The 23,453-nt window shown below is 42.0% G+C and overlaps 1 protein-coding gene and 1 non-coding gene across 4 annotated transcripts in view; both read right to left on the bottom strand.

The window, feature by feature from the left end:
* Positions 1 to 23,453, bottom strand: part of LOC137107626 (nuclear receptor ROR-alpha A-like) — a 68,807-nt gene that overhangs the window by 8,983 nt on the left and 36,371 nt on the right. Inside the window, exons 2-3 of one of the 3 annotated variants that reach the window (XM_067491372.1) lie at positions 18,217 to 18,249; positions 1,448 to 1,533 (exon numbers count right to left, since the gene is read on the bottom strand). In XM_067491372.1, coding sequence (XP_067347473.1) covers positions 1,448 to 1,533; positions 18,217 to 18,249 — 119 coding nt within the window. Of the gene's footprint in view, positions 1 to 1,447; positions 1,534 to 14,116; positions 14,270 to 18,216; positions 18,250 to 23,453 lie in introns of those variants that run through there. The other 2 variants (XM_067491392.1, XM_067491381.1) reach the window with 2 other exon arrangements.
* Positions 18,809 to 18,881, bottom strand: trnav-uac (transfer RNA valine (anticodon UAC)). Its single transcript has one exon. It is a non-coding gene; the product is annotated as a tRNA-Val (tRNA).

The following is a 23,453-nucleotide window of genomic DNA, read 5'->3' as shown; positions in this document are numbered from 1 at the left end:
AGGACATTTTTAACACCGCAAACAGACAGTTGTTATGTCTCATCTGTCAAACGCAGCACGTACCCGAAGAGACGACACTAAGGAGTTGCATAATAGATGGAGACAATTCAGGAGCAGAAGTAATAAATGAACTATGGATACAAGTTACATATTAAGGTTAATGTGAGTAGTGGTGCTAGAAAAGACAATGATGTAAAGTCGTCCGACAAACATCCAGCACAGAAAAATACTTTTTTTTTTAATCTAATAAATCAAACCTTTATACGTTTGTCTGGCATTAAAATCAGGTTTTATTTTTTAAAAAGTGCAATGTTTTGCACTTCCCATATTCAACAACTTCCAGAATAATTGTATTAGTCACAATAAAAATAAGATTAGATGCATATAGAATACAAACAGTGCTTTGAAAAAGTATTGAACTGTATTGAACATTTGTATGTATTTTATTGGGATTTTATGTGACAGACCAACATAAAGTGGTACATAATTACAAAGTACTGACTCAGGGGGCTGAATATAAATGGATGCCACACTGTTCAGATATTTATAAAAATGTTTCAAAGCCAGTTATCATTTTCCCTTCACTTCACAATTATGTGGAAACGTTTAAGTGGCATGAATACTTTTTCAAGGCACTGTATGTTGTAAGATTGTGTCCATGTCCAGAAATTAACACTGTGAAAACTGAAGACTGCAATTTATACAAATGTCTATTCTTTGCATAAGTGTTTTACATTTGCTCTTCGTTCAGGTGTAGAGTTTGAATGTCAAAGCAGAGGAGCAGCACAATAACATCAGAGAGTAAAGAGATGAGGGTTTACTCTCAGCCTCGGTGGGAAAGATTCAACTTTTTCTGGGAGTAAGGTTACTGGGCTTCATCGCCTCGACCAATGGCGTTGCCCAAACGTAACCACCTGACCTTACTGCCTGATTAAGGTCCACCTATGGCTGAATTGTTTATTACTTCCTGATAAGTTTGTCTGAAAGAGCTCCACAATAAAATGATAAATTGATCAGTGAAAGAAATAATATAAACATGAATTATTGAAAGTTATCAAACAACCTGAATCAAACAATAAAACCATCACCACACGAAGGACAGCATAAGACTTATCTACAAAATCATCTTTTATTATGATCACTTGATTCTTTAATGCCACTTTTTAGTAATTATAGTAACTAGTGTTAGTGAAAGGTCACATCAAAGTGTGATTTCAACTCAAAATGTCTCACATGGTTTTGTTGAAATAAGAATTTGAGGACCACAATGATGATTCCAATTATCCAAAATTTCCTGGTCACTGGACTAAACCAACACTAATGTTCCCATGTGGAGAGCGATGAGGTTGGACCCTGAATGCCCCACCGTAACTGAACATATTCCACATTTATAGACATATAATAATAATAATAATAATAATTATAATAATGTAAAAGTGAGGCTTACCTTGCAACCCTCACAGGTGATCACCCCGTAGTGGATCCCTGATGATTTATCTCCACAGATCTTACAAGGAATGATTTCAATCTGAGCTGCAGGGAAGAAATAAATACAGTCAGATTCACACAGCAAAACATCCATCAGCAGGAGCTGCAACAATCAGATGATGCAGGTCGAAATGTCACGATTTACTGACTCTTTGTCAGCTGACCTGAAGAAGAAAATCCTGAATGTTAATAATAATAATAATAATAATAATAATAATAATAATAATGAAAATCTTATAAAAACGTATAACCAACATACAGTATTTCTCAAAATGAATTGGAACATTATCAGCCTGACTCTTTAACAGGAGCATAGTGAAATGAAATGGACTTGACAAACTTCTGTTTACTGGTAAATACAAGTCTTTGCATCCTAAGATTTAAAAATAAATAAATAAACAAACAAACAAATATAGCAGTGAACTAAAAACCTGCTGAAGAATAATTTGCTTTAGCAAGAAATTCTATTATTATATAATTTTCTAACCTAAACTTTGCCACAATAGAGAAAAAGCATTTGATGGATTGTAGGACTAGTGTTTTTATGAAAAGGTCACTAATATTCTACATATAAACAGCATACAGCATGGACTAAGGTGTTTTCAATAGGGAATAAAGAATCATAGCTCTGGCTTTTTAGGAGTGTTCACCTCACTAATACAGTATGTACTGTGTCTAAGTAGTAGTATTATTTCATTACATTTTTAATTTTAATAATATCTTATTACTTTGTATATAAACTGTATTTTGTGTAACAGCTACTAAGACACAAAAATTCCGCTTCAGGGATTAATAAAGTATCTCATTTTGATACTTTAAAGAGCAACCTCATCAGTTTTCATCTTGCTGGTCACTGGACTATGGCTTTAGTTTAGGGTGTAAATTTAAATTAATGTTTTTAAAACTTCCTTCTGAATCCCTTGTATTAAAAAAGCTGAAAAACTCCTCCATGAGGAGTCACCTGGAGGAGTTTTTCATCAATAGGAGCTCAGATGATGTCATCTGGAAGAGCAGGTTGACCATGATTAGAAACTTCATAGTGCTAGATGACAAACAGTGCATCCAGAAAGTTTTCACAGCACTTTTTCCACATTTTATTCCAAAATGGATCAAATGTATTATTTTCCTCAAGATTCTACAAACAATACCCCTTAATGACAACATGAAAGAACTTGGTTTGCAAATTTATAAAAAAAATTAAATCAAATTAAAAAAATCACATGTTTTGCCATGACACTCAAAATCAAGCTCTGGTGGATCCTGTTTCCACTGATCATCCTTGAGATGTTTCTAGAACTTGATTGGAGTCCACCTGTGGCAAATTCATTTAATTAGACTTGATTTGGAAAAGCATACACCTGTCTATATAAGGTGTCACAGATAACAGAGCATGTTAGAGCACAAATCAAGACATGAACTCCAAGGAATTATCTGTAGACCTCATTGAGACACAGATCTGGGGAAGGGCACAGAAACATTTCTGAGCATTGAAGGTCCCAATGAGCACAGTAGCCTACATCATCCATAAATGGAGAAAGTGTGGAATTGCCAGGACTCTTCCAAGAATGGGGCCGTCAGCCAAACTGAGCGATCAAGAGAGAAGGGCCTTATTCAGGGAGGTGACCAAGAACCCGATGGTCACTCTGAAAGAGCTGCAGCAGCACTGCACCAATCAGGCCTGTATGGTAGAGTTACCAGACGGATGTTGTGGGGATGTTAGTCAGGATTGAGAGAAAGAGGAATGCAGCAATGTACACAGACGTCCTTGATGGAAACCTGCCTCTAAGCACACAGCCAAGATAACAAAGGTGTGGCAACGGGACAACTCTGTGAATGTCCTTGAGTGGCTCAGCCAGAGCCTAGATCCCGACTGAACATCTCTGGAGAGATCTGAAAATGGCTGAAATGCACTTTAAGAGGTACTGCAAAGACGAATGTGCCAGCTGTGCCAAGCTTGTAGCATCATACTCAAAAGACTTGAGCCCGTAATTGGTGCTAAAGGTTCTTCAGCAAAGTCTTAAGCGAAGGAGGTGAATACATCAGAAGTATAATGGCCTTTGTTTACATGTATTGCCCAGACTTTTCCTTTTAATCCAAACTGACTTGAGGTCAGTTTACTTCATTAATCAAACTACAAAATGTGTGCATTTGTTTTTAACAGTTTTTCCAATAAAATAAACTGAGGAAAAAAATTCTTTTTGAAACTGTCTTGATAACATAAAAAAAAATCCTCCATCATAGATGGCAAAATTATAACTAAAATAATGATTTTATTCAATAACAGCTCACAGTAATGTTACGCCTCCAGAGCTGAGTTAAACCTGAATGGGTTTAACAACTTTAGCACCATAGATACTGAATTTTTAAGGTTGACGTAACAATTTTATTATCTGATGTTAGTTTCAACACTACATGAATAGTGACAAAGTAAATGTGGGAAAGAACAAGAAAATATACGACTGTAAATAAATAAAATGATAAATAACTTTAAAAAATGTGGGGACTTCACCAGGTTACGCGAGTGTAGTCAGTGAGTGTGAACGTATGAGCTATAAATCTCACAATGCTGGTTTATGTCTACCTGTAACCGTGTGTACAGGTGTTCTGATGCTGTAATCTTCACCAAGAAGTGATCACATGTGGCTCCTGTTTCAGTCTTTCATAGAGGATCAGCTCAGAAGTGAAACTGAAGGATTTCATCTGTGAGACGGGCTCACGCTGAACCCGGCTGTGTGTATTTATACGCTCGGCAGCAGCTCGAAGAGAGTGACAGGTCGCCTCGAAGCAGCTATATTTAGCCGAGGGAAGTTATGTTAGTGTGCACCCACATGAACACACACACATATCCTGCTGTTAACTACACATGAGCACAAACAGCCTTTTGATTATGTTGCTGAATTCATCAGACGGGCAGCGCAGACCCTCCGTGCTGTTGCTCAGACTCATTTATCAATCAACAAATAAGAGACCAGATTCCCACTTAACGCTCATGTGCCCGACCTCATCGCCACAAACGGTTAATACTGTACATCCACCATTTGCAGAAAATTACTAATACTGACTGAATTTTGGTGGAATTTTGTGAATTTTCTGTTGAGTGGCAGTTGAGGGCCGTGGTCACTGCGTCCTAACAGCTCATTCTGCTCTCAGCTGGAAGCGGTTTCTGCTTGGAAAACAGAACATTTTGCATCTGTTACTTTACCGTCTGCGATTGTGCAGTTTCAGGCACAAAAACCTGAACTAACTCTTCAGTTCCTCTTCTCCGTCTCTGTCTGTCCAACAGAGGATTTCACCAGCTGGCACAGTCAATGAAGATCGAATGCCCTTTAACACCTGGGCCGGGTTCAGAGTTTGATTTGATTTGCAAAAGGCATGAGGCCGTCTAAGAGCGTATACAGACACCTTAGACGTGATTTCGTTTGTCTTGTTGGTAATTAAATCCTGCACCCAGCCCCTCATATAAACAGTACTTGGTTGTAGACCAGCACTGCTCTGGAAATAGTTTTCCTGGCTGAGAGCACGTACGCTGGCTGTTGAAACAGGAAGAACTGGCTGTGAACCGGCTCAGAAATGGCTCCAAACGGGCCCTAAAACTGCCACGATGGAAACGGGGCTGCAGGTGCTGCTCTCTTTGAACCAGTGAACAACAAGAGTCACATCCACAGCCCGTTTCCAGTGAGTGGTGTGTCAGCATTTCATGTTTCATCAGACACGTTAGAATAACACGACCAAACCTGCTGTTCCTGTCTCCAGCAGCTGTTCTTCAGCATCCACCACTCTAATCAGAAGATGAGGTCACAAACAAAAAGGACAGAGGACAATCATCAGTGCACAACTGATCAACATCTCCAGGACCAAAATTCCCTTTAACAAAATGAACTTGGTGGTTACTGTCAGCTTCCTGCTGTGGACTGTATTGTGATCTGAAAATGAAACATGCACAGGCTGAACCTCAGTCAGACGTGTGCTGAACTGTCTCATAAGTCGGTGGTTTGTATGAGCACAAGGTTCAGTACAGAGAGAACGACGTGTTCTTCTGTTTGCACGCTAATCTGTACTCATCAGAAAGAAGAAGTCGGCATTGTTAATCGTAAATCGTCATCAACCGGCTCTTTTACTGAGAGCTAAAAACTGAGTTCTCTCTGGTTGTGTTTCTTGGGACAAAGCTCCACTGAGAACAACCTGTCAACACATGATGCAGAGCCTGGTCCCTCAGTGAGCCTCCACTTCAGTCTGCCACAACGTCCAAATCCAGTTAGACCCCCAGCAACCCAGGTGCAGGCTTCCTCATTAGGAAATGTCCTTTTTGTCCAATACCTGAGTTACAGTTTTTTTAGGAATTCTGAGTTTAGAAGATTTTGTATTTTCAGTAAATGAATTGTTCTATTAATGGAAAAAACAAAAAGAGCTTAATGGAAAAATAATGATTTTATCTTTTTAAATCGACCAAAAAGAATTATCATTAGATGCAGGACACACGTCTATTCAACAGCTACTACCTCTGTGCAGTAGGACGTTTTATCGTCTTATCAACACGTTCAACTATGGAATCAAGTAAAACTGGCTACTGTAAATCCCTCAGTGTTTAAGTTACTCAATTTGTGCCGTCAGACATTATTCAGATACACATGATACACATCTTAGAGTCAGTGTGAGTCACACTTTTTAAAGGACGTGACCGTCTCTACTGGAAAAACATTAAGTTCATTAGAAAATCTTGGAAAGAAAATGCTCCAGAACCCAAGAAACAAATTCCATATCCGACATCAGGGATTGGAAGGAGAAAACAAATCATTCAAATGATGTCAGAGTGTGGTGCTATAATGTGAGTGCAGCATGTCGACATGACCGGCTGTCCCTTCACTCCTTCAATGTGTCAAACCAGCAGGTTTAAAATTCAAACGTCTTCCTTCCTTTGTATGTGCAGCAGTGCAACAGACTCAGTAGATGCAGAAAGAATTAAATAAAGGCTAAACATGCAAACTATATATACAATGTGTGACACAGTGGTTCCAATTTGACACATTCAGTATGTGCAGAAACAAGTGAGAAAAAAAGAAAAAGCCTCGCACACACAGTCTACGCTGCAGTTTCCTCTCTCACTAATTAGCTCTCTGAGTGTTAATCCCATCTGAATTCTGCATTTCAACATCAAAGACGACATTCAGCAAAGCCACCGCCTGAAATTAGAGCTGCAGTTATTTATACAGCCAGCTGCAAACACAAACATCTGCTTTGTTCTTTTTGGGTCCAGCATCCAGCCTCAGGCTCACTGCAGCTCTTCTTTCTCTTCTCTGGCTTCTCCTACAGTAAATGAAGGACTGAGGACGTTTACGTGCACTTTACATCTGTGTGTTCCTTATATTGTGAAGCCTTTCAGTATGTAAATGGCCAATAATGAATAAACACATCAGTGAATTGTAACATTTTTCCCCAATTACAACAAAAACTAAAATCACGTGCTTCATAAAGACAAGCTGTTAAAAACATGGCTGTTGTAACGGATTAGCTTCAGTTACGTGGCAGCAGTGTTGCAGGCTAAAATGTTTCAGATCTTCAAAATAAGTTACTGCATCCAAAAAACTACCAGCCTAAACTCCATCTCTGTCTGGGAGAGACACAATCTAGCCATGGAGACGACTAAACAACAGCAGACCTTCCAAAGTCCAAGAGCACAGAGACCAATCATCCAGGAAGTCCCAAATGAGCCACGGAACTGTTCCAAGGTCCTAAACTGAATCCAATTACAAGCTGGAAGTTTAGTGGTGGTGATGTTTGAGCCAAGCGACCGTTGTGTAGCTTGTTTACACCCCAACAGTAACTTTTTACGTCTGATGATTGAGTTTGAGCGGTTAAGATTCTCTTGCTGAATTATGAATTATGTCCCTAAATGCTTCACTGTGCTTCTGTTACACTGTCAAATATACTGCAATCCGTTAAATTACGACTGAACATCTGGTAAATCCTGCTGAAGCAATTAGCAGTCTCACAAATATTTAATCTAATGTCAAGTGTTTTGATAAGCGATTCTTAATAAGTCGTGTACGAGGCAGAAAACATCAAACAAGCCGCTTTCTTCAGTCTTGTATCACAGAGATCTGAGCGCTTTTGGATTTGGACAACTTGTCAGAAGAACCATCTGAAGATGTCACCATGGTTTCTGAGAAACAGTGGCTGACATCTTTCCTGCCTATTTTAGACTAAATAAATTGTGAATTGAATTAGTAAGAGATAAGACTGCGATAAGATCATAATGCTGCTTCAGTCAACATCCTCCAGCTCAGGCTGACCTTTGGTTTGACGATTCTGATGCGACAGTTTCTTGTCCTCGGTCGCACTCCTCTTCCTCTCAGTGAACCTGAGAGGAAATCGTTTTAATGACTCATCAGCTGTCAGAGCCGTCTCACACACACACACACACACACACACACACACCACTTTTATATTCGTCAGTGTCTGTTCAGCTTTTGTCTGCAGACAACAGAGGGCAGAACGAAGCCGCCGTGTTTCTGAATCCGTTTTCATCAGGATGTGTGTACGACAGTCCCTCAGAGAACACACTCTTCTTCTTCATCATCATCCTCTTTGTCCCAGCCTTCGTCTTCCCTCCTCCTGTCAGATAAAAGTCCTTCAACAGCATATTTTAGTCGCACTAACAGACTTTCTGCTGCAGATGCCTGGTCCCGTCTGTGCCCTTGAACACGTCAGGGCTTCTACACTGTCCACTCATTGTCAAAACCCGGAGCCTGCTACACCCACAATGCATCTGGATCTTTTTGACATCTTAAGTGAGATACATTTTCATATACACACACCATCATCTAACTCCTCAGTTGCAAATGCCACTTTTTTTTTTTTTTCAAATGCAGTGATGCTGCGTTTCCCATTATATGGAAATTAGCTTTTTTTTTCCTGGATGGACAAAGAAGGTCAATTTTTAACAAAAATGTTATTTGCTTGTTGTTTGAAGACTCAAAATGTTCACTGAAATTGTGATGGCCCGCTCGGTTTGAACATCTTTGTTTTGTACTGAGACTCTTTCCTGTTTGTTTGTCAGCCCTTTAACCACACTCAGTAGATGGGGAATTACCCGTTTTACATGGAGAGCAATCATTGCAAAAACACTGTGGGTTTGCTACGGGTACTCACTTTTCCTCCCGCGGTCCAAAGACATGTTAGGTTAATTGGTGCCCATTAACACACTCACCTACTAATGGGCTCAGTGTCTTTCCCAAAGACTGGGAGTCAAACCACTGACCCTGTGGTTCAACTGCTCTAACAACTGAGCTACAGCCGCCTCTACATGCATTTAACCCTTATGCCATCATTGTCACCACATGATGGTATAACGGTTTCTAAAGCTGTTCTTTGGAAACATTAATGCCAATGTTAGTTCCCCCTTTCAAGCAGGCCATGGCACAATACACTGAACCGTGCCCCAGCGTGGAAAAGAGCAATCGCACTATTCAGACAAACCCTTGAGGGTCCGATGTGCTTTGACACCGTGAGTAAACGAGGATGAAAAGCCTTGTGGGCCAACATTCAGCCTCCATCCCCTCATGCAGACAAAGCTAATTTCATCAGCCAGCTTCCAGATAATCTCAGAGTGGATGTAATAACGGCCGACATATGGCAGCACATGCATTCAGTCCGTCAGCAGATGAAGCAGCAGCTTGTTCCTCAGCCACAGTTGGTTCACTTAGTCACCGCTCCAGCAGGGCTGCACAGTAATCTCCAATCTGTGAGTCTTTACCGCCTTCATTCTTAGGTTAAATGCAGATACACTGGTTACCCAATGTAAATATGATTTGTATCACAAGCGCAACACATGAAAATGCGGTAAATAGCTAATTGTATGTCCCCCAAGCAACAACCTGTGTGTGGACATTTGTGTGATCGGTGTGTGACACATGCTCGCTGTTAATCCAGTCAAACAGCTGACTGGACATTTCTCTGTGCCTCAACCTCCGGATGGCAGCTGACGTTCATGTTTCCTCTCTTCTTGTTGTTCGTGGTCTTGTAGTTTGCCTTTGAGTGCAGGTCATGATGCCTTCACAAACCAACCCAAACTTCCTGTTTTTCTAGGTCTTCCTCAGGAATCTATAGGTGACGAGACACTAAGGACAAGCCTACTTTGGTCTTGTTGACATTTGTGGTTCAGTCAGAACTAATGGGTGGATTGTTACGAGATGTGGTTCGTGTTCAGGATGAACTGCAGTGACTTTGATGATTTAGCGCCATCGTCGTCATCAACACTTTGGTTTATGGCCCAGGACCAGATGAACACTTGAAACCTCAGAGTTTTCCCTGTGGATGCTGCAGATGCTCACGTATGGATGTTGCTATATACTGTGTAATTAGCAGCGTCTCAGCGCTACAGGAAGACTAATGAGCTGGAAGAATTTCATGAGAGCCACCGCTGTTTACTCTAAAAACGCTAAAGCTCAGGCAAAACAAGTCCCTGATGGTTAAATTATGTGAAACATGGCTCTAAAAAATATGGCAAAGTTTTTCAAAGCCTGGATCAAAGAGGGAGGAAAGTGGACGGCCACCAAGCTTTCAAAAATATGTCAAGGTTTACCATCCTCCACTCCTCCATCCTCCTGCATTATTTCTGAAGTTCAGCTCAAGTGAGATTTGAGTTTCTGCATCCTGCACGTTCCCCCTCCTACAGATGGTTTTTAAGCTTTTCTCAGTGCTGATTTTCCTTGGAAACAAAAGCGATTTCTAAATATAAAGCAGAGAGCAGCAGTTGAAAAGCTTGTGAGACATGGCTGCAGTTTCAGGTTCCAGGCAGAGTTGAACACACTGATCCACAGCTTGTCCTCCTTTATACACAGAAGTGGCTAATTCCTGGGCCTCTGTGTCTCGTGCTCAACTATGCAGGGCACTGGATAATTCTTGAACAACTTCCGGTCAGATGCACAGAACCGTACAGTGGACATTGTTTCGTGACGGTAGATTGTTTTAAGCAAACATAGCTGCAGGACTTCAGAACTAAGACATGTCTCCACAGGCTGGTGGACAGCAGGTCTCCAGCTCTCTCGACCTTTATCTAACCTTCGGCTCCGCCTGCTGGACTGACTCAACATCCGTCAGTTTCCTCCTGCTCAGGTCAGGAGACCAGTCAAACCTCCAGCACCATCAATGTGTGAGATGTCTACAAGTCTGTCTGTCTCCAGGGTAACTGTCTATCATTGACGCTACTGGCGTGGGCAGTGCTGAGGCAGACAGTTAAAAATGAAAGCGTCAGCTCATGTTGTTCATGTGAGGAGTAGTTTCTGCTGTTTTGGGAAAAGTCTTCTCTGCATGTACCAAGTTTTTTTACAACTTGGAGCAAAAGGGGATTAAAGTAGATTAAATATTGTCAGTTGTAGTTTCTTGTACTGTGAGCTGTGTTATATTGCCTGCAGCTTTATTTCAGCATTTCTGGTGTATTTCACTCACTTAATTTATATAAATGGTTTGGATTTTTTTTGCTTTGATGGCTACTCTTGTAAGTAAAACCTGTAATAGGTGAGATACAAGTGATGTCAGCAACACACACACACACACACACACACACACACACCTGCATAGAACAGTTGAATAATCTCCTGTCTGTTGTAATCCGGTGACATAACAGGATGCAGACACACACACACACACACGATACATTGAAAACTCTAAATGACTGTTCGCTGACATGAAAAAAACGTTAGTTCTTCTAATTGTAACCAACTGTGAAACTGGGCACAATTTCAGTCAGAATCGGCTTCTAACGGACATAAAAATCAATAAAATGGGCAATAAAACTTCACTAATAAGTCACAGTGATATGTGAACTGAGGCCAACTGTGTTAAGCTTTGCACTGATCATCAAATGTTAATCGCCTCTGTGCACCGAGATCAACAGAGACTACAACTAAAGTCCGGCTTAATGTCTGAGCTGCTGCTGCATTAAATGATCAATGATTTCGGGGCTCTGGGTTCATTCTGTTGAGTGTAACAGATCCAGATCCTCATCCCCTCAGGTCCTCAGCGGCTAATTCGTTCAGTGGATTTACCTGGTTTGACAATGCTTAACAGCCAGGCTGGACATCCTCAGTACAAAATGGGACACGGAGACATGTAAACATCCAGGTCCAGTTCAGACCATAAGTGTTTGGACATTTTAGACATTTCTTTGCTCCATACTACAATAAAGTGCCAAATATCGGCTTTAATGTGATTAGTTTTGTGTTGACATACACATATTCATTAGATTCAACACATATTGTTACAATGGCAACGCTTCAAAAGTAAATGAACATGTGGCTGCTAAATATTTCTCGAGCAGCTGTTTCTATGTTGCTTCATGACACAAAAAGCTCAGAGTTTGTTTCCGAACTGACTGAGGTACATTTGTCTGTCAGTACGAGGAGAAAATATGTGACAATGCAAGTGATGAAGATAATACTGAGGCTCCACTAAAAGCTCTGTCAGAGAGATATCAGTTGTAGCTGGTTTGTCAATAAGTTGAAAAAGCAGGTGAGCAAATGTCTAACGATGCAAATTTTTCTAACCATCACTCCCAACTTCCCAGAAATACTCGAGAATGATCCAAGTTTGGTTCCACTTTTAGGATCAGGAATCAGAGCAATTCCTCAAGATTCCAAACTGAAGGAGGCCTCAGTGTGTCCCGAGTGGTTAGGAGAAGCCAGGAGATGGTGTGTAGGCAGAGACGAGCACAGATTCTGTAGGAGGACAGATGTTTCTAACACTCCATGACACAGAGCTCATTAAAAGGTGTTTTCGTTTGGGTTTTATTTGACAGCTCTTGTGCAGGATGCAACTGCTCCATCAAAAAGAGAAACGCGCGTCGTAAACATAAAATCGTCGACACTTTGTGTTTAACGGAGAAAACGAGGCAGATTTTGGTTTTGTTCACATAAATCAAACTTTGACGGCTCCTGCAGCTCCACAGATGCACAGATCCATTCATTTGTCCATCTCACAGTTTAGAGATCAACAAAAAGAAGCCACAGCAGTTTAACTATACAACAGACAATAATTAATGATTTCAATACATTTAACCAACTAAACACACAGGATTAGTGTAAAACATGTCACTAATGATTTTGTGTCATCTGTTATTTATAGAATGATTTGGCCTGTAGACTGTTTTAGTATTAAAATTTTCCACTTTCTACAAAACCTACAAACCAACCTAGTGAAAGTCACAGAAAAGTAGTTTATGAAGCCTCTTAAAGTCCTACATTGACTCTTCCTCTGAGTAATTCTGACGCACTGACTTTGGATAACATCAGCCATTTTTATCTAGCACAGATAGGAACAGGAGTCTATGGGGCACAGAGGTCAGGATGCTCCTGAGTTCAGAGTATTCGAAAAAGAAAAAAAAAAAAAAAAGAGAGAGAGAAAAAACTCCAACCAGGTTACACTAAAAACTACTAAAGGTGGGTGGCTGGGGGGTCTTTTACCTGTTTGAGCCCAGTGCCCCATTTTCTCCTGTCCACGTGTTGGGGAATGGTTTTAAGCTGCTGGTCCTGTTAGTCACTTGTAATCATTTACAAATTTCACCACTACAAATATATTCTGATGACCAACCCTGACAAAAGTCCATACAAGGAGAAGAATGGACACTGTTCTGTCTGCTATTTCATCATAAGGTCAAAGAGTTTGACTCAAGTAACAGTTAATTTGTTATCCACAAGACTTTCATATAAAATTATTCTTACACGTGTAACATGATCTAGAGGAACTAAGGTTCACAGTAAGTACAAACAACTGTGAAGTACATTTACTTAGCAAGTACAAGTGTCATGTGTATTGTTGGAAAAAAACCCTGGAAAGCAGCAGATGTGTCACTGTGTCACGCAACACCAAAAAACAAATAAAGCCAAATCATCCTAAGAGGAACATGAATGAACCACATTCGATCACAATCTTTCCAACAGCCGTGGAAACATTTTACTCAGAACCACAAGTGACAACTTGATGGTGCTAGAGGAACATCAGTAGGACTTATCATCAAGGACCACGAACGTCTGCACACAGCTTCATGAGCCACACTGCCTGCATGGCTGCAAGCGCTCATCACCATTAGTCTTCTCTATGAGTTTAATCCCAGTTTGCTTAAAACCTTTAGGTCTCATCCTGTCAACAGCTAATAAACTTTTATTTACTCCAATGTTACACTGAGAACATGTGAAAACCTGCTGTTCACTCCCACACACCTCCTGACCTGCTCCCTGCCTCCTTTCTATCACATTCCTTTACAGTAGTCAATTTAACCGACAATCCCCAAAATAGCATTTACACCATCAGTGACGGTGTCATGTTTCCGGGCTTCACAGTAAACACAAGAACACACTGAAACAAGTTGTCCACCAAACACAGCTACAGCAAACGGTTTCATAAGAACCACCTGACAACAGGATACAATCAGTTTTGCTCCTCAGAAGGAAAAAACAAAAAGAGGCAGAGTGGAGCATCCTCCCAGACAACACAATATCTTTGACTTGGAAAACTTTGAACTGAATGTGGAAGATAATTAACATGAGACCCTCAGTCTTGCATGCAGACTGTGCTGCTGTGGATCGCAGTGCAAAACACACACACACACACACAGACAGACACAATCACTGACCTTTCATGGCAGAAATGACAAAATACATATTTAAAATCCACACTACTGGAGGAAACAGCAGCAGGAGTTTCGTCTGTGCATGTGTGATCAGCAGCTACTCTCGCTCTGCACTGACATCCTGAGCTGCTCCCTGCACAGCATGAGAAAGCATGTGACTGTGACATCATCAGCATGCCCCTCCCACCATACGCCTGCTCCTATGACTGACACAGCTGCCAGCCAATGACAAGAGAGTACAGGTAAGCGCTCAACTTATGTGTGTGTGTGTGTGTGTGTGCGCGTGCGCGCGCATGTAAAAATTCTCGGATAAAGATTTATTTAAAAAACAAATGACAATAAAAAAAATAATTCCTTCTTAAGGATATGCAGCTCGTTTTAATGCAGTAAGGTTTGTGTGTGTACTATACAGTGTGTACTGTAAAGTACACACTGTATAGTACACTATGTTTCTCTCGTTTTAAAGGCCCAGAATATTAGAAGAAGGAAATGCAATTACACTACGGTGCAAAACAGGAACTAAGAGTAAAGTTGGAAAGCATTTAAAATGCTAACTACAGACATCAGTTACAGTTCCATAAGCTAAATGATAAAAAGTTGAGACGGGGCAAGAAAAAGCAGAAAATGTGAGTAATTCAAACAAACAAAGAACATCTGAGAGAAACTGTGTCTGTCAGAAGTGAGGATTCACTTTGTGTCAATGTGTGGGCAAAAATTTCATGTGAAATAATTTGGGGATTTCATCATTGTAGAATCCAGAGACATCAGCACACAAGGGACGAGAACAAAAAACACTACTGAATGTTTGATCTTACGGCCCTCAGGGGCCACTCTATTGAAACTAGACATGATTCTGCAGTGGAAAACATTGCATGGACTCGTCTCTGAAAACCGCTGTCAGTGAAAGCAGTTTGTCTCTGTAGCCACAAATGTAAAAACGACAAAAAAAAAAAGAACATTGTCACCTTCTGAACTCATTTAAAATGGACTGTTTGGAAATCGTGGACGCTGTTTCCTCCCTGCTAAAGAGAAGAGGGACCATCTGACTTGTTCTCAGTACTCACATCAACAGCATCTGCTATGCTGTGGGGGGCATTGATAGACACAGTGGTACAGACTATTTGAGGTGAGGTCTTGTTTTCAGCAACACAATGCCAGAAAGAGATACACAATAATCCTAAACACACAAGAACTGAACTGACCAGCACCAGCATGCTGACATGATCACAAAGATTTTTTTCTACTAACACTGATGAGAAAAAGTTTCATTTGTGTGTGTTACACAACACTGGAAAGTTGAAGTTCCAGCTCGCAACACCTTTAAAGCTCATTTAGTCAACCGGTGAATCTTGTTTGTTTTAATCTGCAGATGATCGAAATGTCAAGAAAACACGTTGTGGTTTGTTGTGAAACCATGTGTTGGCGGCTATATTGGCCCAGTACTTCCTGCAGTCTTGTTGTCACCATGAAATAATAACTGCTCAAAGTGATGGACCCAAAGACAGCGGCTTAGTTTTTCTCATCAGGAAAAAGTGAGCAGCATGATGTTGGACACACACAGACAGACACACACAGTGTACGTGGTGTGTTTGTGCCGCCTCTCTCCTTCACTGTGGTTCACAAAACAACAACATGCAGACAGGGGAGATGCTGAGCAGACATGCAAAGGAAGGAAGGACATGCAAACGAGAGACAAAGAGCACAAAACCACTGAGAGACACGGCTTCAGCGCAAATCTGTCCACAAGACAAGACAAACAATCGACTCACACACTGGATGTAATATTCATAAGTGAAGCTCTTAAGTGTCTGCTCACCGGCTTCAACAGAAACCTCGACACGGTACATGTTTAGATCCTCAGACAGGGTCCACTGTCATTCTGTCTGTCAGCACGACAAACAACAAGCCCAATCATAAATGATGACGGTGTCCTCACAAAATAGTCCCTTCACACGTACAGCACTTTATGAAGCGTGAAATACACTTCCAGACTGTGGTGCAGAAATTAGGAAACTTTTAAAATCCCATTATCAATGCTAATTCCATAACTAAAACTCCAGCTTTTCTCATTTACCATCATTGTTTATCCAGTCTTTTATTTTGTAGCAGCCTTTAAGAAACACCATTTCCCATACGCCCTAAGCATCATGAGAGTCGGAGATCTCAGAAATTTCTGAGCAGTACGATGTCACTTGGCAGAAAGACGTGCGGGAGTGTGAGCGTAATGACTTCAACAGGGGAAAAACCCACCGTCGCCAGCAGTTATTAAAACAAATGTATGTGACAGTCAAAAATAGCCTGCTGATGCCATTGTAGCATTACTTTGGATGAGCCAGCTAGTTAGTAAAACTAGTTAGCTCTCACTACCCTCAGTGACAGGTAATGGACGACCACCACCTTGGTTTACCCTCCAGAGTCTTTCATCATTTTTCTCATTCTGACAAACTGGCATTTTTTGCAGTATTATGGCAAAAATAAAGGAAGTGTGATGGCAAAGCAGCAAAGCCACATGCTGTACACAGGGTTTGTGATGAGTGGACAATCAAGTGGGAAACACTGTTCATTTCCTGCTTGTTCTCTACCTGTAAAGAGGAACTTAATTCTACCCAAACCACAATCTCTTCCTAAACCTCCCCGAGTTGTTTTTGTGCTGTAATCTAACTGTGACCCTAACCAGAACTGGGAACTTTCACTCCCCTGTTGTTCCTGTTTATCTGTATCTGTGGAGACAAACACACAAGTTCTCTTGCAAAGTTAAATAAGTCATATTTCAGCTGTAAGTGAAAAGACTGAAGTGCAGCTTGAGCTAACAGGCCACTTCACCCAACATCCTACTCAGCTTTATAAAACAAATCCCCGCTGAGCTGCAGAGCATCAGTGAAAACGATTAGGCTCGCAGCAAACAGCCAGGCTGAGTAAATATCAGAGCGCTGGAGACGTTCGTGCTGCAGGCGAGAACAACTCCTGCCAGCGCGGAGAGGAAACTGAGGAGCAGCAGGAGCTTCTTTCTTCCTCCAAATTGGCACAACAGGATGATGATTTACGCTCGGAACGGCTTGGCGGCTGCCCACCACCTCCTCCCCATCACACCCAGTCAAAGGATTCTCTGCAGCGTGTTATGAGATGTGGAAAATGCCTCCACAGCGCCCGGAGGATCAGTGTTTCTCCCTGCGATCATCCCACGCACAGTCGATGCAGGATGATCTCACATTCATTATCCATCCTTATCAGCTCTAATGAGAGACACTCGACTCTGGCAGCAGTCCCCCCTCTCACATTTATCCTCATCTCTGCGGCACACTCACGCTTCTTACATGTTTTACAGTAAGAAAGCTCGTGAAGAGAGGCCACGGAGAGGACAAAACAGCATCAAAAGCTCATCTGGCGAAGGAGTTCGCTTGCCACCACCTTTGCCTTTGTCGGTTCAACCTAATTACAAAGAGAGAAATCTATGCAGCATTGATTATTGGCACAAAAGCATCATCTCCGTGCAACTTTATTTAAAGTGCACAACACTCTGGTGGTTTGTAGGAACTGTGCAGTCACCAACATCCATGGGAAGAATGCGTGAAAATATACGTATCAACTGGAAGAACAAGCAACACTTAAAGTCCTTTGGATGTTTACATGCAGGAAGTTGCAGAGATAGACGTCTAAGACGTGCATGAGTGTGTTTACGAGCTGGAAGGAAATAAGTAGTCACCTTGTTCAAGTCCAGTAACAAATGTCTGGACATGATGGTCATTTCTAACAACCAAATGAAACTGAAGATAGATTTATGCGTCACTGGTAATGAGGTGATAATTAATGCTGTTTTGGATCCAGTTTGCTGGACTTCCAACTACAAACATACAATCTGGATCTAAACTACCGAGAGATTGTTTCAAATCTGGACACAAACACACGTTACACCTCAGCACATTCATATTCAAATCAATTATTTCAAACGAACAACCACGTAACTGTGAAATAACCCGGTCTGTCTTAGAGAGAACTCTTTTGCCCCAAAACCATCACAGCCAGACTGATGATAACACATTCAGGCATTTCAAGCTCCCGACCGACCGGCAGCTGGTGAAAATGATTAAAAACTGTAAACTTACACGAATGCGTCTTCTTCACAGCTGCAGTCAAACCTGCAAGAAACGGAAAGAAAGTCATCATTTTCTGCTGCAGGTCAAGTGGAAAAAGAAGGTGAAAAAGAAGGATAGCAAATCTTTAGGTCTGACATTTGGTGCCAAATCTGTGTGTTTTCATTCGGCTCCTGCCTCCTTTGTGGGAGTGCAGAGCATTTTGACAAATGCTCCTGTTGGTGGCATGAGATGCTGTGGACAAATGACCTCTGTAGGCGTAAAGTTCCAGCTACCATCCACTCTGCACTCTGCTCAGAGATTCTGACCTCACAGGAGGCATCTGGTGATGCTCGACTCACTCAGCCCATCTGGATGAGGTCACAGAGTGTGTGTGTGTGTGTGCTTTGATGTTTTAAATGTCTTTCTGCACATCGACCATGACAGCAGACAGAAAGCTCCCGAGAAACCGTAATGTATGTTTAGTAGATGCTTTACCCAAAGTAACAACATTTTGTAGACACAAGCTGTGTCACTTCCACAAGGAATCTTAACACAAATTTAGGTGAACAGATGCTTAAAACAACTACTACTGGCCCAAGTCTTTGATATTCGGCAACATTCTTGGTTCCACTGGGGTTTGAACCCAGGACCTTCTGCGTGTAAAGCAGACGTGATGACCACTACACTATGGAACCTCTGTGTTTATAAGACAGACTCGTCAAAAACTGACCTGGGGACAGTGAGATCTCCAGCTGACCCCTGAATTGACGAAAGGATAAAGTGGTGTTTAAATAGCAGGTTGTCCTCAAACTGTCCTGGAAATAGGTTGATATAAACAGTAGGTTATTCATGCTAATGGATAGTGTTTATATTTCTGCTGCATGCTGGGGAGTAACAATAGAACATGTTTCTGTAGTATGAGAGAAGCTCTGTTATCTTTAGGGCAGCGTGGTGGTAGAGTGGCTCACAGTAGAAATGTCCCCGCTTCAATCCCTGGAGCAGACAGGGCCTTTCTGTGCAACTCTTGCATCTTCTCTCTGTGTTTCGGCTGCTCGGTTTTCCCCTATTGCATGTGTGTTAGGGACCAGGTCAGGTTGGCCAATAGTGGCAGTGTCCTCAATCACCACAACGGTCAACCAGTCTGGAGACGAACTGAATATTACTAATACAGAAACCAAGTTATTTAGACTCCTGGACTGGGAGTTATCATCTCTTCTTTCATTCAGCTGCTCCACTCAGTCTGCACATGTTTATCCTGCACATGTGCATCTGTGAAGAGCTGATTAGAAAGCTGTTTACATGTCTACGTGGCAGAGAGGTGTGTGTTCACCGGGAGAGTGCGAGGATTTGCCTGATCCACTGCCCTGAACTCAGTGACCAGAATTCTCTTAAGTTCTGACAGTGCAGAAAATCATTCCCAGGGAGCTGAATGCAACTTACGTAAGTGCCACAGCACGAAGTGGTTTACACTTTCTCGATCTGATCTGCTTCCTGTCCGATGACTCAGAACAAACTGAGGCTACTGTGGTATTACTGAGAAAACCTGAGCGAGGTGCATGAAGCTGCAATTGCTGCTGGGCAACAGCCAAAAAAAAAAAAAAAACCCAAAAAAAAAACACTAATCGTTTCATTGATCATCAAACTCCAATGTGATATAATGTGGCTGCAAACCCCCTGATCAGCAGAAAAACACTGGCGCTGTGTTTCCAGGTCCAGCGGCCGACGTCGTTTATCTGCTGCGACCTTTGCCTGCCTCAAACATTAATCCTGCCTGCGCGCACTTCATATTTCAAAGACATGATAATAGGCACCCGCATGGCTTTAACATGGAATCTGGGCCAGATTTGATTTATTCTCTCTGCTCTTTCAACTCTAAGCTGCAGTAGAAGAAGCTGCTTCAGAAAGAAAGCAGGAGCCCAGAAAATGATGCATAGCAACACCTGGTCTCTCTGCGTGTTTTAGGTCTTTTTCTGGTTGTTCCATGTCTCTTCCCTCTTGTTCCCTCTGTCCTTTCCGTTTGTTCTCGGCCTTGTTTGTGTTTTTAGTCTTGATCGTTATGGAGCCCAGGGTCAGTGGATTGGCTCCTGGTCCCTCCTGGCTCAAAGCGTCCTTAGGAAAGACACTGAACCCTAAGTGGCTCCTGTTGGGTGAACGAAAAGCAACAATGTAAAAAGCTTTCATCCATTTTGTGTGCAGCTGGAACAAAAAGGGATAAATCAGAAGCTGTGGAGTCAACAGCACACATTGCTGCTGAAAGTATTGCCATGACTGCTGCCCCTTCCCGTCCTCCTCAGGCTGCCTCCCTACTGCTCCTCTGCCAGCTTCTCAGTCACAGCAGATCACACACTGACACACTGACCCAGAACCTGCAGCTTACTGCTGAAATATTCAGAGCAGACACGACTCTGATGGAGGACATTCAGGAAGTAAAGTTTGTGGGACCATTACAGTCTGACATGCAGAGTTTGCAGAGTCAGTGGTTGCTGACAACAAAGGGAACATAAACGTAACACAAGAAATATTGTTGCTCGAACAAACTACACGTGTTTAATGTGAACAAACCCTAAAAGCTGGAGAAAACACACAACGAGCTAGTTGTTAGTCCATCTGTGTCTCACTGTGAGACGACTGAAGAGGAAAGTTAAAAAAGGAGTAAAAACTAATTTTTACAAGAATTGGGAAGTACATTATAATGTCATAGATGAGCTTTTTTTTCTCTGTATTGTTCTACATTTTGGAAATGTAGCTTTGCAGATTTTGTTATTATCCTATATTTTCTTGATTAATACTGGCAGTCGTTTATATATCGCTTTAATCCAAAGTGCTTTACAATGTTGCTTCACACACACACACACACACACTGATGGTGGTGGCTGCCATGCAAGGTGCTCACCTGACTATTTGGGGTTCAGTGTCTTCCCAAGGACACATCGACACATAGCCAGCAGCGACCGGAAATCGAACCACCTGGGGTCCGTGGACAACTGCCTTAGCAACTGAGCTACAGCCGCCCATTAATTGTGTCTGACCTGGATAACAGTATTCTCAAAGGCTCAGTCACACAAAAATGTGTGAATAACATCTGTGCAATCAGAGCTAAGAACAAGTCCAAGAGATGCTGGGCTGTTTAATCAATCCATGTGATGATGGTTGTATCATATTTTCTGGCAGGTCCATGTAGTAAATCTAAGCAAATGCTGAAGATGCTCTCCTCCTGCCCTCCTCCATAATTCAGCAGCAGTAGCACATAGAAACACAGAAACATGGCTTCTGAGTTTCTGCAGTGGACAGTGGAGGCATCAACTGGAAAAGCAGGAAACACGGTGAGTGGATCCCGGCTCTGATGGACGGAGGACGGAAGCATGCTGACACTGAGCTGAACACGAGGGCAAAAGAGCTCAGATGGATTCAGATCACAGCTTTACTACTAACTAAAAAAGAATTTTTCTCTGTGCAAGAGCCAACAGGAGTTTTCTCTGTGTTTGTTCTGTCTAGTTTTTACTGTAGTCGCTGGGTCTTGAAGGGTTAGAGATGTTAAGAAGTGCATGTCAGTGTACCGATGATGATGCCTTTAGAGTTTGCCCAGTCAGTTGTCAGGGAAACGATGATTTGTTTACAGCTGTTGGACCTACAAGGTAGTAGTGCAAAGTTGAGTGTGTAGCTGTGGAGGGACAACGGTTTCTTACCGTGTTCTGTGGAATTAATTTGTGGAACGTGGAATCCTATAAATGTTTGTCATACAACGATATCTGTAGTGGATAATTGTTTGACCGCCGGACACGAGTAGACCTGTAAGAAACCATCTCTACATGGACTAAACACATGGGTTAACATCCGCTGTGAATAATAGAATATAGTGGAAAAACGACAAGCAAAGCCAACTATGCTCTGCAAAGTCGGATAGAGACAGAAAGGCCAAATTAGGGCAGCTGACGGAAAATTAGAACAAGATAAACTGTTTAATGGATGGTGTTTGCTGTGTGGAGGAGTTGGAAACCAAACTGAAAAGTGCAACCAACTGCTTGATGACTTAGGTGATATGAATACCTCAGTTAAAGAAGTACTCCACGAGCCTAGTTCGGAAGAGGAAAACAATGCTGGTTTGAGCCAAGGGCGAATTCACTCCGAAACTCTTTTGCATGTACCTATATCTGCACACAAATACTTCCTTTTCGTGTGTTTTTAATCGTTTGCCCTTTTGCCTAAAAACACTGATCCGCCTGAACTGAACTGAACTGCATCAGACACAGTCACATCACAGCCTCTCTGCCACATCTGATTCATCTTGAAAATGTGGTGCAGACATGTCCTCTAAAGGGTTAAATCCCCTGACTTCATCAGGCCCCATCATCAGATCTACAAAATATTTCAAATCCCTGTATACTTGCGTATTTGCAGGCACATGAAGTCACATATGAGTGTGAGACACAGCCACATGGTTCCTATGATGATGACTGTCATGTTAGTGTGACAAGAAGTGGTGCAACACATAGAGAGAAGTGGGAAAGGAAAAGACTGCTGCCAGCAAACACGGATGTCAGCCATGCAGGTTTTAAACTATTTTTAAAAATCATCTTTGCTTGTTTCCTGAGGAAGAAAATACGTGCAACACGTCAGACCTCAAGGATTCACGTGTCTTTTTGTGGGAAACACAGAAGGAAGCTCCACGGGCGTCCTGAAGGCCTGGTCTTTGTCGAGCATTTTAAAGGCCTTCAGGCAGCCTGTAAACTGAAGCTGAGGCTGTGTCAGGTTTCCGTCTGCTCGCTGACAGTTCACATTTCCAAAAACACAACTGACAGGAGAAAGACTAAAGTTTAGTCCTCCAGGCTGCAGCAAGTGCGACCTGCACTGTCAGGAACTACAATCACTGCTGTTCCATTGTGTCTGACTCCATTTTAAGGCTCTGAAACACACAGAACAGAGAGAATCGGTCTCCCTCGGAGTCTCAGCAGAGATTACAGCTCCCACATCTTCTAATTGTTCAGAGCGCGCGGCTCCTCGTGCCAATTATAGCGCATTAGCAGCAGCAGACGAAGTCATTTCATCGCAGCTCATCAGGGACTTCGAAACAAGAAGAAAAAAAGAAACACCCTCCCTCTCGACGCTTGCAGCCGCTGAGGACTTAAGATGGTGAAGATAAAATGAGATTTAAGGATTTGACAGAGAGATGTGAGTGAACCTTCAGTGACTCATTTTAAAATGACAAGAGGGAGTGAGGAACACTGCTGCTGCTGCTGAGGATCATCTGTAGACATGCAACAGAGGAA

This window comes from Channa argus, chromosome 2, assembly GCF_033026475.1.
Source record: "Channa argus isolate prfri chromosome 2, Channa argus male v1.0, whole genome shotgun sequence".
NCBI classification, from domain to species: Eukaryota; Metazoa; Chordata; class Actinopteri; order Anabantiformes; family Channidae; genus Channa; species Channa argus.
The sequence above is the reverse complement of the archived record's forward strand: the minus strand, read 5'-3'. Positions and strand labels throughout refer to the sequence as shown.